Here is a 12,748-nt window from a genome sequence, read left to right as displayed (position 1 = left end):
CGGCTCGATCTATAGGACGTGATCAACTACGCCATGGGTGGAAGACGCGTCTCGGATTGGCTGAACTCCGGCAGGGGGAGGTACATGGCATTTTGTGACGTTGAGGCCCGTAATGCAGGACCTGCTGGCATTGGCCGGTGGCGCTGTCGGTCAGTGGGGGAGGGGCGGGACCGGCTGCTATTGGCTGCTGGCGCTGCCCGTCAGTGGCGGAAGGGCGGGAGCGGCTCCTATTCGCCGCTGGCGCTGCCCGTCAATTGCGGAAGGGGTGAGACACGCTCCCATTGGCCGCTGGCGCTGTCCGTCAGTGAGGATGGGCGGGATCTAGTCGCTGGTCACGTGAGGCCTCTGCTCGCTCAGCGCCGGGAGCTCAGGTGGGGAACAGCCGTCGCCGCCGCCGCTCGGCCCCGCGTCCTCTCCTGGTCCTGGTTGATTACTGCGCAAAAAAGCCTCATAAATGGTTATGTCGCGCAGGTCGGAGTGAGTAGAGCGGTGATTAAATTTTGAAGTGGCCTTTTTGACCAAGTTGAGGAGATCTAGTTGCTCAATCCCCTTTTTAAATGTCTGAACATCGGTAGCGGCGCGTGTGTTGGGTGGCGGCATATTCCATTCCCTTACCGTCCGAGGGTAAAGGGAATATTGATGGCAATGTTTATTGAAGTTTCCCACGCCCCCTCCTCCCTTCCCGAGGGCGGTCCTGCGGCCGCCGACCCGAGGAGCGGGATGTGAGTGAATGAGGGAGGGAAGGAGGTCTGGGCGCCCTCTGGTCCTCGGATTGCAGCGCCCCCTGGCGCCGGGAGGCCGCGGTGCAGCGTCTCTGGTCAGCCGGCCGCAGCGCCCCTGGCGGCGGACGGTTGAGTTTAGTTTATTGTCACGTGCACCGAGGTACTTTTTTGTTGCTTCTTAACCGGTCAACCGAAAGGCAACACACGATTACAACCAATCCGTCCGCTGTGTCCGGATACCGGATAAAGTGAATTACGCTGAGTGGAAGACTTGTGTGACTCCAGCGCGGAGACAAGGTTTCTCCATGTATAAGGTCATAAGTGACAGAAAATATAGAAAATAGATGCAGGAGGAGGCCATTTGGCCCTTCGAGCCAGAACCGCCATTCATTGTGATCGTGGCTGATCATCCACAATCAGTAACCCGTGCCTGCCTTCTCCCCATATCACTTGATTCCACTAGTGAGAGCTCTATCTAACTCTCTTTTAAATTCATCCAGTGAATTGGCCTCCACGCCCTTCTGTGGCAGAGAATTCCACAAATTCACAACTCTCAAGATGAAAAAGGGGAGCGTGTGTGAGGGGGGAAGACCGCACCAAAGATACAAGAGGAACAAGCTGAACCACTCCTTTGACATCGCTTATACTGAAGTGTAGTACGCAATGGAACATAACGTCCGCCATTTTAGTACGCGAAACCCGCTGTTTGCTCTGCCTCTCGCAGTGTAATCAGTGTATGTGTGGTGATACCATAAAAATGCAGAATATATCATGTATCAATTCGCAGATTTTTTTTTCTTTTAAAATGTTTCTGCCGACTAAAATGGCGCCGTGACATACTGCGGTTTTTAGGGTCGAGTGGTCGATCTTGCTCCTCTAGTATCTTTGCTCTCGCCCACGTGTGAGCCGCCCGGCGGCGTGACGTCATCTGCGCGCACGCCACTGTGATGTCACCGCCTCTCCTGCCACGGAGCTGGCGGACGTGCGGGCGGCTCAGCGCGGTGCCTGGAATCTCGGCGCCCCCAGGTTGAACCCATTTGCCATTGTCACATGGATACTACTTAGCGTTTCTTGTCCCTCATATGAGAGCCGTGCAGCATTTGGCTGAAATATACACTCCCTTAAGGTCCAAACGAGGTATCTCAGAGTCTGAACGATTCTGGATGTTTGCCTTTCCCTTCTATGGCACAGCCCGCATCTCACGCGAACTGATTAACATGGCCTATGCAATGGAAAAGGTTGGAAAATGCCACTGCTGGTGCGTTTGCGGATATTCAGAAAGCCATCTCCTCTTTGACGGCTGAGGTAGAAGCCCTCCGTACCGTGGCACTGCAGAACCGTATGGCATTAGACTTCATTTTAGCAGCAAATGGGGGGGGATCTGTGCAGTTGTTGGACAAGAGTGTTGTACCTACATCCCCGATGAATCCTCTAACATCGCTGACCTAGCTGCCCACATTTCTCAAGAATTAAATAAGATCAAGAAGGTCGTGGAAGAAATGCACCTGTAAGGGTTAACATTGGGTAAGCAGCTATGTGGGTGCTATTGCAGGAGTGAAAATGTTCCAGCTTGGTTATATTGCTGAGGCATCCTGTTTGTCAGCTTGTGGCACGGTTTATGGCTGATTGCATCCTCTGATATCAGCAACCTGCGTTCAAAGCTTTGATCTGTTAAGAAGAACATCTTGCCACATGGACTGCCCTATGTTCCCAAGAAAGAAGAGGTCACATAGGTCAAGGTGGACACGGAGGTCCCGAAGGACACATAAAGATTTATTAGGACATTGTAATCTTGCCGTATAAGGCAGCAATGGAAAAGTACTGGCACATGTATTAGAGGTATAAAGTGTGTGTGAATTTGAGTTTTCGGAGAGAGAGAGGCTACACTAGCTGCCTGAGCGTTTCTGAACGCTCCAGTGCCCAGGCTCTCTCCCACCTGGGTGAGTAGAATAAATAGGTTAAACGAATTCTGTTGTCTGACTGTTTCTGTTAATAGGCCATGAACTACAACACACCATTATAATGACAAGGGTGCCCCCTGGGGCGCCTGGCCATTCAGTTTCTTTGGAAACCTCTGGCTCGATTCTGTTGTTCTATTGTTTATGATTAAATGTACCCGATCACTCTGTGCCTCACGAGGGCTTTAACGTTACCATGAGATGATAAAAGGAGGGAATGAAAGAGTTAATGGCTATTAACTTTGCATGATGGGATGCTTGGCCATAAACTTTGGGGCTTCTATATTGTTGTAAGTGGAGGAATGCTAATTGCTCATAAGGATGTGTCTGGTAGCTGAAACTTACAATCCTTGGAAACCACAGAAATAATAAAATGGTAGAATGAATGAACAGGATGAGCCTGAACTTTGGGTCCTGAATAGCTAATGTTTGCAAAATTGCACCAGGCAGGATGTAACAATGTGTTTCCAAAAGCCTGCAGAGCGGTTCATCCTGTTATGCCTGGGAAGGATGTCTGGGAAAGACGATGGACACTGCTCTCGTTAAGATTAAAATGTGGTTAACTTAGACAATAGACAATAGGTGCAGGAGTAGGCCATTCGGCCCTTCGAGCCAGCACCGCCATTCAATGTGATCATGGCTGATCATTCTCAATCAGTAGCCTGTTCCTGCCTTCTCCCCGTACCACCTGACTCCGCTATCCTTAAGAGCTCTATCTAGCTCTTTCTTGAATCTCTCTCTCTTTCCTCCCACATCCCAAAGACATGCAGGTTCGGAGGTTAATTGGCTTGGAGTAAATGTTAAAATTGTCCCTAGTGTTTAAGATGGTGTTAACGTGTGCGGGTCGCTGGTCAGTGGGGACGGTGGGCCTGTTTTCGCACCGTATCTCTAAACTCTAAATTTTAAATTGTATATTATCCCCAGTGTGTGTTAACTCCGAATGCAGTGTGACCAGTGCCGTATTAAAACCTCAGTTGACTACTTGTGGGAATGTGTAAACAAGACCTTCTGTGGTATGATAAGGATCCTTACCTTCGACTAATGACTTATTGTGTGGAATATTTTATGACTGTAGGGTGTCAAGTATATTGTATTCGATACAGTTTGTGATTGATTTGAAAGACTTGTGTTAAACATTCTTGCTGCAAATGCTGTATAAAAATGCTGCGAAAAAGGTGTATCTTTGAGTGGAAGCACGGGGAGTGCTATGTTAAAGTTTGTTTCATAAAACAGACAACATAGACAGTTAAAGGTAAACCAAGCAAAGCTTTAATTATCGTCAGACGGAAGTCAGCGGGTCAGGCAGCATCTCAGCATAGCAGCAGCAGCAATCAGCAGTAGCAGCAGCAGCAGCAGCAGCAATCAGCAGTAGCAGCAGCAGCAATCAGCAGCAATCAGCAGCAGCAGCAATCAGCAGCAGCAAGCAGCAGTAGCAAGCAGCACCTAGCTGTGTTGCTTGGGAAGTAGTGTGTGGGGATTGTGTGGGGATTGTGTGGGGATTGTGTGGGGATTGTGAGGAGTAAGACCTGTGTGATCTCCCGGACTAGTTTCGATCGCCTAGCTTGGGGTCGGAGAGGAATTTCCCGGATTTTTTCCCAAATTGGCCTGGGTTTTTTATCCGGTTTTTCGCCTCTCCCAGGAGATCACTCAGTTCTTTTGGGTGGGCGGTTGGAGTAGCGGCCGGGCGGTAGGTTTAGTAACCGAGCGCGGGGCTTTGTTTGGAGAGTATGACTGCCAGGGCAGTTTTTTGTTCTGGGTGTCAGATGTGGGGAATCTGGGAGTCTGATAGTCTTCCAGACATCCACATCTGCGCCAGGTGTGACGAGATGGGGCTCCTAAGGGACCGTATTAGGAACCTGGAGCGGCAGATTGATGACCTCCGTCTGATCAGGGAGAGTGAGGAGGTTATAGATAGGAGTTACAGGGAGGTGGTCACTCCTAGACCACGGGAGGTAGACAAGTGGGTCACTGTTAGGGGGGGCAAGGAACAGAGGCAGGGACTAGGGAGTACCCCGGTGGCTGTACCCCTTGGAAATAAGTACTCCTGTTTAAGTACTGTTGGGGGGGACAGCCTACCTGGGGGCAACGACGGTGCCCGGGCCTCTGGCAAGGAGTCTGGCCCTGTTGCTCAGAAGGGTAGGGAAAGGAAGAGGAGAGCAGTAGTAATAGGGGACTCTATAGTGAGGGGGTCAGATAGGCGTTTCTGTGGATGCAGTCGGGAGACCCGGATGGTGGTTTGCCTCCCTGGTGCCGGTGTCCGGGATGTGTCTGAGCGTGTCCAGGATATCCTGAAAGGGGAGGGAGAGGAGCCAGAGGTCGTGGTACATATAGGTACCAACAATATAGGTAGGATAAGGGAAGAGGTCCTGAAAGGAGAATTCAGGGGGCTAGGAAGAGAGTTTAAAAAAAAGGACTTCCAAAGTAATAATCTCAGGCTTACTGCCTGTGCCACGCGATAGTGAGAATAGGAATGGAGTGAGGTGGAGGATAAATACGTGGCTGAGGAACTGGTGCAGGGAGCAGGGTTTCAAGTTTCTGGATCATTGGGACCTCTTCTGGGGGAAGTATGACCTGTACAAAAAGGACGGGTTGCATCTGAACCCGAGGGGAACCAATATCCTGGCGGGGAGATTTGCTAAAATAACTGCGGAGACTTTAAACTAGTACGGTTGGGGGGAGGGACTCAAACACAGATAGCTAATAGGCAGTGTGTGAGGCAGGAGGCAGAAAAGGGAAACACTCAGACCCAATATGCAGGAGAGAAAGAAGGGAAAAGAAATAAACTGAGAATAAGAAATGATAGGTCCCTTAAATGTGTATATTTTAATGCTAGGAGCATTGTAAGAAAGGTGGATGAGCTTAGAGCCTGGATTGACATCTGGAAGTATGATGTTGTGGCGATCAGTGAAACATGGTTGCAGGAGGGTTGCGATTGGCAATTAAATATTCCAGGATTTCATTGTTTCAGATGTGATAGAATCGGAGGGGCAAGAGGTGGGGGTGTTGCATTGCTTGTCAGGGAGGATATCACAGCAGTGCTTTGGCAGGACAGACTAGAAGGCTCGATTAAGGAGGCTGTTTGGGTGGAACTCAGAAATGAGAAAGGTTTAGCAACACTTATAGGGGTGTATTATAGACCGCCAAATAGGGAACGAGAATTGGAAGAGCAAATATGTAAGGAGATAGCAGATATTAGTAGTAAGCACAGAGTGGTGATTGTGGGTGATTTCAATTTTCCGTATATAGACTGGGAATCACATTCTGTTAAAGGGCTGGATGGTTTGGAGTTTGTAAAATGTGTGCAGGATAGGTTTTTGCAGCAATACGTAGAGGTGCCTACCAGAGAAGGGGCAGTGTTGGACCTCCTGTTAGGAAATGAGATGGGTCAGGTGACGGAGGTATGTGTTGAGGAGCACTTTGGGTCTAGTGATCATAATGCCATTAGTTTCAATATCATTATGGAGAAGGTCAAATCTGGACCAAGGGTTGAGATTTTGGATTGGAGAAAGGCTAATTTTGAGGAGATGAGAAAGGATTTAAAAGGAGTGAAATTGAAATTGTTGTTTTATGAAAAGGATATAATAGAGAAATGGAGGATATTTAAAGGTGAAATTTTGAGAGTACAGAGTCTTTATGTCCCTGTTCGGTGGAAAGGAAAGAATAATAATTTGAAAGAGCCATGGTTTTCCAGGGAAATTGGACACTTGGTTCGGAAAAAGAGGGAGATATACAATAAATATAAGCGGCAGGGAGTAAATGAGGTTCTTGAGGAATATAAAGAATGTAAAAGGAATCTTAAAAAGGAAATTAGAAAAGCGAAAAAAAGATATGAGGCTGCTTTGGCAAGTAATGTAAAAGTAAACCCCAAGGGGTTCTACAGATATGTCAATAGCAAAAGGATAGTGAGGGATAAAATTGGTCCATTAGAGAGTCAGAGTGGACAGCTATGTGCTGAGCCGGAAGAAATGGGGGAGATATTAAACAATTTCTTTTCTTCGGTATTTACCAAGGAGAAGGATATTGAATTATGTGAGGTAAGCGAAACAAGTAGAGTAGTGATGGAAATTAGGAGGATTAAAGAAGAGGAGGTACGGACACTTTTGAAGAATATAAAAGTGGATAAGTCTCCAGGTCCTGATAGGATATTCCCTAGGACATTGAGGGAAGTTAGTGCAGAAATAGCAGGGGCTATGACGGAAATATTTCAAACGTCATTAGAAACAGGGATGGTGCCGGAAGATTGGCGCATTGCGCATGTTGTGCCTTTAACATATAACATATAACATATAACAACTACAGCATGGAAACAGGCCTGTCCGGCCCTACCAGTCCACGCCGACCATTCTCCCTGACCTAGTCTCATCTACCTGCACTCAGACCATAACCCTCCAATCCCCTCCTATCCATATACCTATCCAATTTACTCTTAAATAATAAAATCGAGCCAGCCTCCACCACTTCCACCGGAAGCCCATTCCGTACAGCCACAACCCTCTGAGTAAAGAAGTTCCCCCTCATGTTACCCCTAAACCTTTGTCCCTCAATTCTGAAGCTATGTCCCCTTGTTGGAATCTTCCCCACTCTCAAAGGGAAACGCCTACCCACGTCAACTCTGTCCGTCCCTCTCATAATTTTAAAAACCTCTATCAAGTCCCCCCTCAACCTTCTACGCTCCAAAGAATAAAGACCCAACCTGTTCAACCTCTCTCTGTAGCCTAAGTGCTGAAACCCAGGCAACATTCTAGTAAATCTCCTCTGTACCCTCTCCATTTTGTCGACATCCTTCCTATAATTTGGCGACCAGAACTGCACACCATACTCCAGATTCGGCCTCACCAATGCCCTGTACAATTTCAACATTACATCCCAACTTCTATACTCGATGCTCTGATTTATAAAAGGTTCTAAAAGTAAACCTAGCAATTATAGACCTATTAGTTTGACGTCTGTGGTGGGAAAATTAATGGAAAAGATACTTAGGGACAATATATATAATTATTTGGATAATCAAGGCCTGATTAGAAACAGTCAACATGGATTTGTGCCTGGAAGGTCATGTTTGACTAATCTTCTTGAATTTTTTGAAGAGGTTACCAGGGAAATTGATAAGGGCAAGGCTGTGGATGTTGTCTATATGGACTTCAGTAAGGCATTTGACAAGGTTCCACATGGAAGGTTGATTAAGAAGGTTAAATCGTTGGGTATTAATAGTGAGGTTGCAAGATGGATTCAACAATGGCTGAATGGGAGATACCAGAGGGTAACGGTTGACAATTGTATGTCAGGTTGGAGGCCAGTGTCTAGTGGAGTGCCCCAAGGATCTGTGTTGGGTCCACTGTTGTTTGTCATTTACATTAATGATCTGGATGATGGTGTGGCAAATTGGATTAGTAAATATGCAGATGATACTAAGATAGGTGGAGTAGTTGATAGTGAGGTAGATTTTCAAAGTCTACAGAGAGACTTGGGCCTTTTGGAAGGGTGGGCTGAAAGATGGCAGATGGAGTTTAATGCTGATAAGTGTGAGGTGCTGCATTTTGGTAGGACAAATCAAAATAGGACGTACAGGGTAAATGGTAGGGAATTGAGGAATGCAGTGGAACAGAGGGATCTGGGAATAACTGTGCATTGTTCCCTGAAGGTGGAATCTCATGTGGATAGGGTGGTGAAGAAGGCGTTTGGTATGCTTGCCTTTATAAATCAGAGCATCGAGTATAGAAGTTGGGATGTAATGTTGAAATTGTACAGGGCATTGGTGAGGCCAAATCTGGAGTATGGTGTGCAGTTCTGGTCGCCAAATTATAGGAAGGATGTCGACAAAATGGAGAGGGTACAGAGGAGATTTACTAGAATGTTGCCTGGGTTTCAGCACTTAGGCTACAGAGAGAGGTTGAACAGGTTGGGTCTTTATTCTTTGGAGCGTAGAAGGTTGAGGGGGGACTTGATAGAGGTTTTTAAAATTTTGAGAGGGACGGACAGAGTTGACGTGGGTAGGCTTTTCCCTTTGAGAGTGGGGAAGATTCCAACAAGGGGACATAGCTTCAGAATTGAGGGACAAAGGTTTAGGGGTAACATGAGGGGGAACTTCTTTACTCAGAGGGTTGTGGCTGTATGGAATGGGCTTCCAGTGGAAGTGGTGGAGGCTGGCTCGATTTTATTATTTAAGAGTAAATTGGATAGGTATATGGATAGGAGGGGATTGGAGGGTTATGGTCTGAGTGCAGGTAGATGAGACTAGGTCAGGGAGAATGGTCGGCGTGGACTGGAAGGGCCGGACAGGCCTGTTTCCATGCTGTAGTTGTTATATGTTATATGTTATATATGGGGGGATCATTGCTACGGGTGTATGACCATACTCAGCACTCCCCTTCCTTCCACTCTCAGATACAGCATTTTCGCAGCATTTTTATACAGAATTTGCAGCAAGAATGTTTAACACAACATTTCCTTCAAATTATTAACAGATTGTTTCCTGCCCAATATTCTTATTACTCTACTGTCATAAAATATTTCACACAAAGTCATTAGTCAAAGGTAAGGATCCTTATATACCACAGAAGGTCATGTTTGCATAATTCCACAATCAGTCAGCAATTAACTACATCGTTCTCATCATTGTGCTCATCATTCCAAGACGTCCTCCGCAAGCAAAAGGGGGATGTACTATCAGCCTGGTGCACCAGATTTAGGAGTTATATATATCCTGCCAGGTGCAATATTGCAAACATCAGCTATTCAGAGTTCAGGCTTTTTATTCATTCTACCATTTTATTATGGTCAAGAATCTTATCATGCAAAGTTAATAGCCATTAACTCTTTCAGCTAAATATGGTCATACACCCTTAGCACTGGTCCCCCCACTCCTGTCTGACGATAATTAAAGCTTTGCTTGGTTTACCTTTAACTGTTTGTGTTGTTGTTTGTTTTAAGAACTGAACTTTAACACCTCCCCCACTCCCTCAACCCTCCCCTGACCCCCTTTCCCCCTGTCCACCCCACCTCCAGTCCCCCTTCCCCACCAACCTTCAAACACACGTGTTAGTCATGTCCTGTTTCCCAGTTTGTTGACCCTCTGTGTTCCCCTCCTGCAGGGTTTAGGAGCCGTTGCTGTGGACGGAGAGACGGGGACGTGAGCGGTCATTGAGGGCGGCCAGGGTGCCGGTGAGCCGCCCCCCATCTACGCGGGCTGAGCTTCGGTGGAGGACCACATGGCGGGGCACAACCAGGAGAAGCGTTATAAGTGTGAGGTGTGTGGCAAGGCCTGGAATCACCTGTGCCTTCTGGAGACCCACCAGCGGGTGCACACGGGAGAACGTCCCTTCGACTGCTCCGACTGCACCAAGACCTTCAAGAAGGCGGAGGACCTGAAGATCCACCGGCGGGTGCACACGGGCGAGAAGCCCTACACCTGCTCCACCTGCGGCAAGAGCTTTGCCCGTTTGTCTGCGCGGAAGAAGCACTGGTGGGTGCACAGCGGTGAGCGGCCCTTCACCTGCTCCGACTGCGGCAAGGGCTTCAAGTCGATGCCGGATTTGAAGGGACACCAGGTCCTGCACACCGGGGAGCGGCCGTACATCTGCAGCAACTGCGGCAAGGGCTTCACCCGCAACATCAACCTGCTGGGGCACCAGCGCATCCACACCAACGAGCGCCCATTCACCTGCGCCCAGTGTGGCAAGACCTTCACCCTCTCCTCCTACCTGCTGAAGCACCAGCGGGTGCACACCAGCGAGCGGCCCTTCACCTGCTCCGACTGCGACAAAGGCTTCAGGTCGTCATCGGACCTGAAGATACACCAGCGGGTGCACAGCGGTGAGCGGCCCTTCACCTGCTCCGACTGCAGCAAGGGCTTCAAGTCGGCATCGGAACTGAACGTACACCGGCGGGTGCACAGCAGCGAGCGGCCGTACACCTGCTCCGATTGCGGCAAAGGCTTCACCCGCAACAACAACCTGCTGGATCACCAGCGCATCCACACCGGCGAGCGCCCATTCACCTGCGCCCAGTGTGGCAAGACCTTCACCCTCTCTTCCTACCTGCTGAAGCACCAGTGGGTGCACACCAGCGAGTGCCCCTTCACCTGCCCCGACTGCGGCAAGGGCTTCAAGTCGTCCTGGTATCTGAGGACACACCGGCGGGTGCACAGCGGTGAGTGCCCCTTCACCTGCTCCGACTGCGGCAAGGGCTTCAAGTCTATGCCGGATTTGAAGCTGCACCAGGCCCTGCACACCGGGAGCGGCCGTACACCTGCAGCGACTGTGGCAAGGGCTTCACCCGCTCCAGCAACCTGCTGGAGCACCAACGCATCCACACCGGTGAGCGCCCATTCAATAAATAGACAATAGTTGCAGGAGTAGGCCATTCGGCCCTTCGAGCCAGCACCACCATTCAATGTGATCATGGCTGATCATTCTCAATCAGTACCCCGTTCCTGCCTTCTCCCCATACTCCCTGACTCCGCTATCCTTAAGAGCTCTATCTAGCTCACCTGCGCCCAGTGTGGCAAGGGCTACACCCTCTCCTCCAACCTGCTGAAGCACCAGCGTGTGCACACCAGCGAGCGGCCCTTCACCTGCTCCGACTGCGGCAAGAGCTTCAAGTCGATGCAGGATTTGAAGGTACACCAGGTGCTGCACACCGGGGAGCAGCTGTACACCTGCAGCAACTGCAGCAAGGGCTTTACCCGCAACAACAGCCTGCTGGAGCACCAGCCCATCCACACACGGCGAGCGCCCCTTCATCTGTGCACCAGGGCGGCAAGGGCTACCCAGCAACCCCAAGCTGCTGAGGCACCAGCGGGTGCACGCCGGCGATCGTCCCATCCCCACCTCGGTGAGTGTAGAGGGTTTTGCAGTGGCCTCCCATGCCCTGTCTCACCAGCGCGTGCACACCAGTGGTCAGCCCTAAACACAAAATGCTGCAAGGAATGGGTGACTTTTCGGGTCGAGACCCACTTCAGTCTCAACCCGAAACGTCACCGATTCCTTCTCTCCGGCGATGCTGCCTGTCCCACTGAATTACTCCAGCATTTTGTGTCCTTTTTTGTAAACCAGCATCTGCAGTTCCTTGTTTTTAAACCATTCAGGTAAACCCTCTCTGCACCTTCCCCAAAGCCTCCACATCAGTCCTGTAATGGAGTCACCAGAACTGTATGCAATACTCCAAATGCTACCTGACCAATGTCCCTTAAAGCTGCACGTAAACATTCTCTCCTTATCTCACAACCTTTTATCTGCTTGTTTTCTCTCGCCTCTCACTCACGCCACCCATCTGCCATCACCCCATCATCTGTTAACATAGTGTCAGTCTGAAGAAGGGTCCTGACCCGAATATCACCGATCCATGTTCTCCAGAGATGCTGCCTGACATGCCGAGTTACTCCAGCACTGTGAAACGTCACCTATCCGTGTTGTCCACAGATACTGCCTGACCCGCTGAGTTCTGTGGCACTTCGTGTTAGAGTCATAGAGTGATACAGCGTGGAAACAGGCTCTTCGGCCAACTTGCCCACACCAGCCAACATGTCCCAGCTGCACTTGTCCCACCTGCCCGTGTTTGGTCCATATCCCTCCAAACCTGTCCTATCCATGTACCAATCCATAACTGTTTCTTAAACGTTGGGATAGTCCTAGCCTCAACTACCTCCCCTGGCAGCTCGTTCCATACACCCATCACCCTTTGTATGAAAAAGTTACCCCTCAGATCCCGATTAAATATTTTCCCTTTCACCTTGAACCCATGTCCTCTGGTCCTCGATTACCCCACTCTGGGCAAGAGATTCTGTGCCTCTAACTAAATTGTGTTCTCTGCCAGATTCCAGCATCTGCAGTTTCTTGTGTCTCCCTCTCCTATATCCATCTATCACTTCTGAAGAAGGGTCTCAACCTGAAACATCACCCATTCCTTCTCTCCAGAGATGCTGCCTGTCCTGCTGAGTTACTCCACCATTTTGTGTCCACCGACCACTTGCCAGGCTTTGTCCAGCCCCCATCACTCTTTTCGAGCTTCCACCCCCCCACCCTCCGATCAGTCTGAAGGGTCCTGACTCAAAACGTCGTCTGTCCACTG

At 49.3% G+C, this 12,748-nt stretch overlaps 1 protein-coding gene across 4 annotated transcripts in view; it reads left to right on the top strand.

Moving 5' to 3' along the window:
* Positions 1 to 268: 268 nt before the first annotated feature.
* The window catches only part of LOC144601018 (uncharacterized), a 28,972-nt gene continuing 16,492 nt past the window's right edge, over positions 269 to 12,748 (top strand). The window contains exons 1-2 of one of the 4 annotated variants that reach the window (XM_078412939.1): positions 269 to 477; positions 9,772 to 11,512. In XM_078412939.1, the coding sequence (XP_078269065.1) occupies positions 9,889 to 11,025 (1,137 nt within the window). In that variant the 5' untranslated portion in view covers positions 269 to 477; positions 9,772 to 9,888 and the 3' untranslated portion in view covers positions 11,026 to 11,512. Of the gene's footprint in view, positions 490 to 803; positions 883 to 1,908; positions 2,247 to 9,771; positions 11,513 to 12,748 lie in introns of those variants that run through there. The other 3 variants (XM_078412937.1, XM_078412938.1, XM_078412936.1) reach the window with 3 other exon arrangements.

The sequence above is a fragment of the Rhinoraja longicauda genome, chromosome 16, assembly GCF_053455715.1.
Source record: "Rhinoraja longicauda isolate Sanriku21f chromosome 16, sRhiLon1.1, whole genome shotgun sequence".
Classification (NCBI taxonomy): Eukaryota; Metazoa; Chordata; class Chondrichthyes; order Rajiformes; family Arhynchobatidae; genus Rhinoraja; species Rhinoraja longicauda.
Note: the sequence above shows the minus strand (reverse complement) of the source record. Positions and strands in the feature narration are given on the sequence as shown.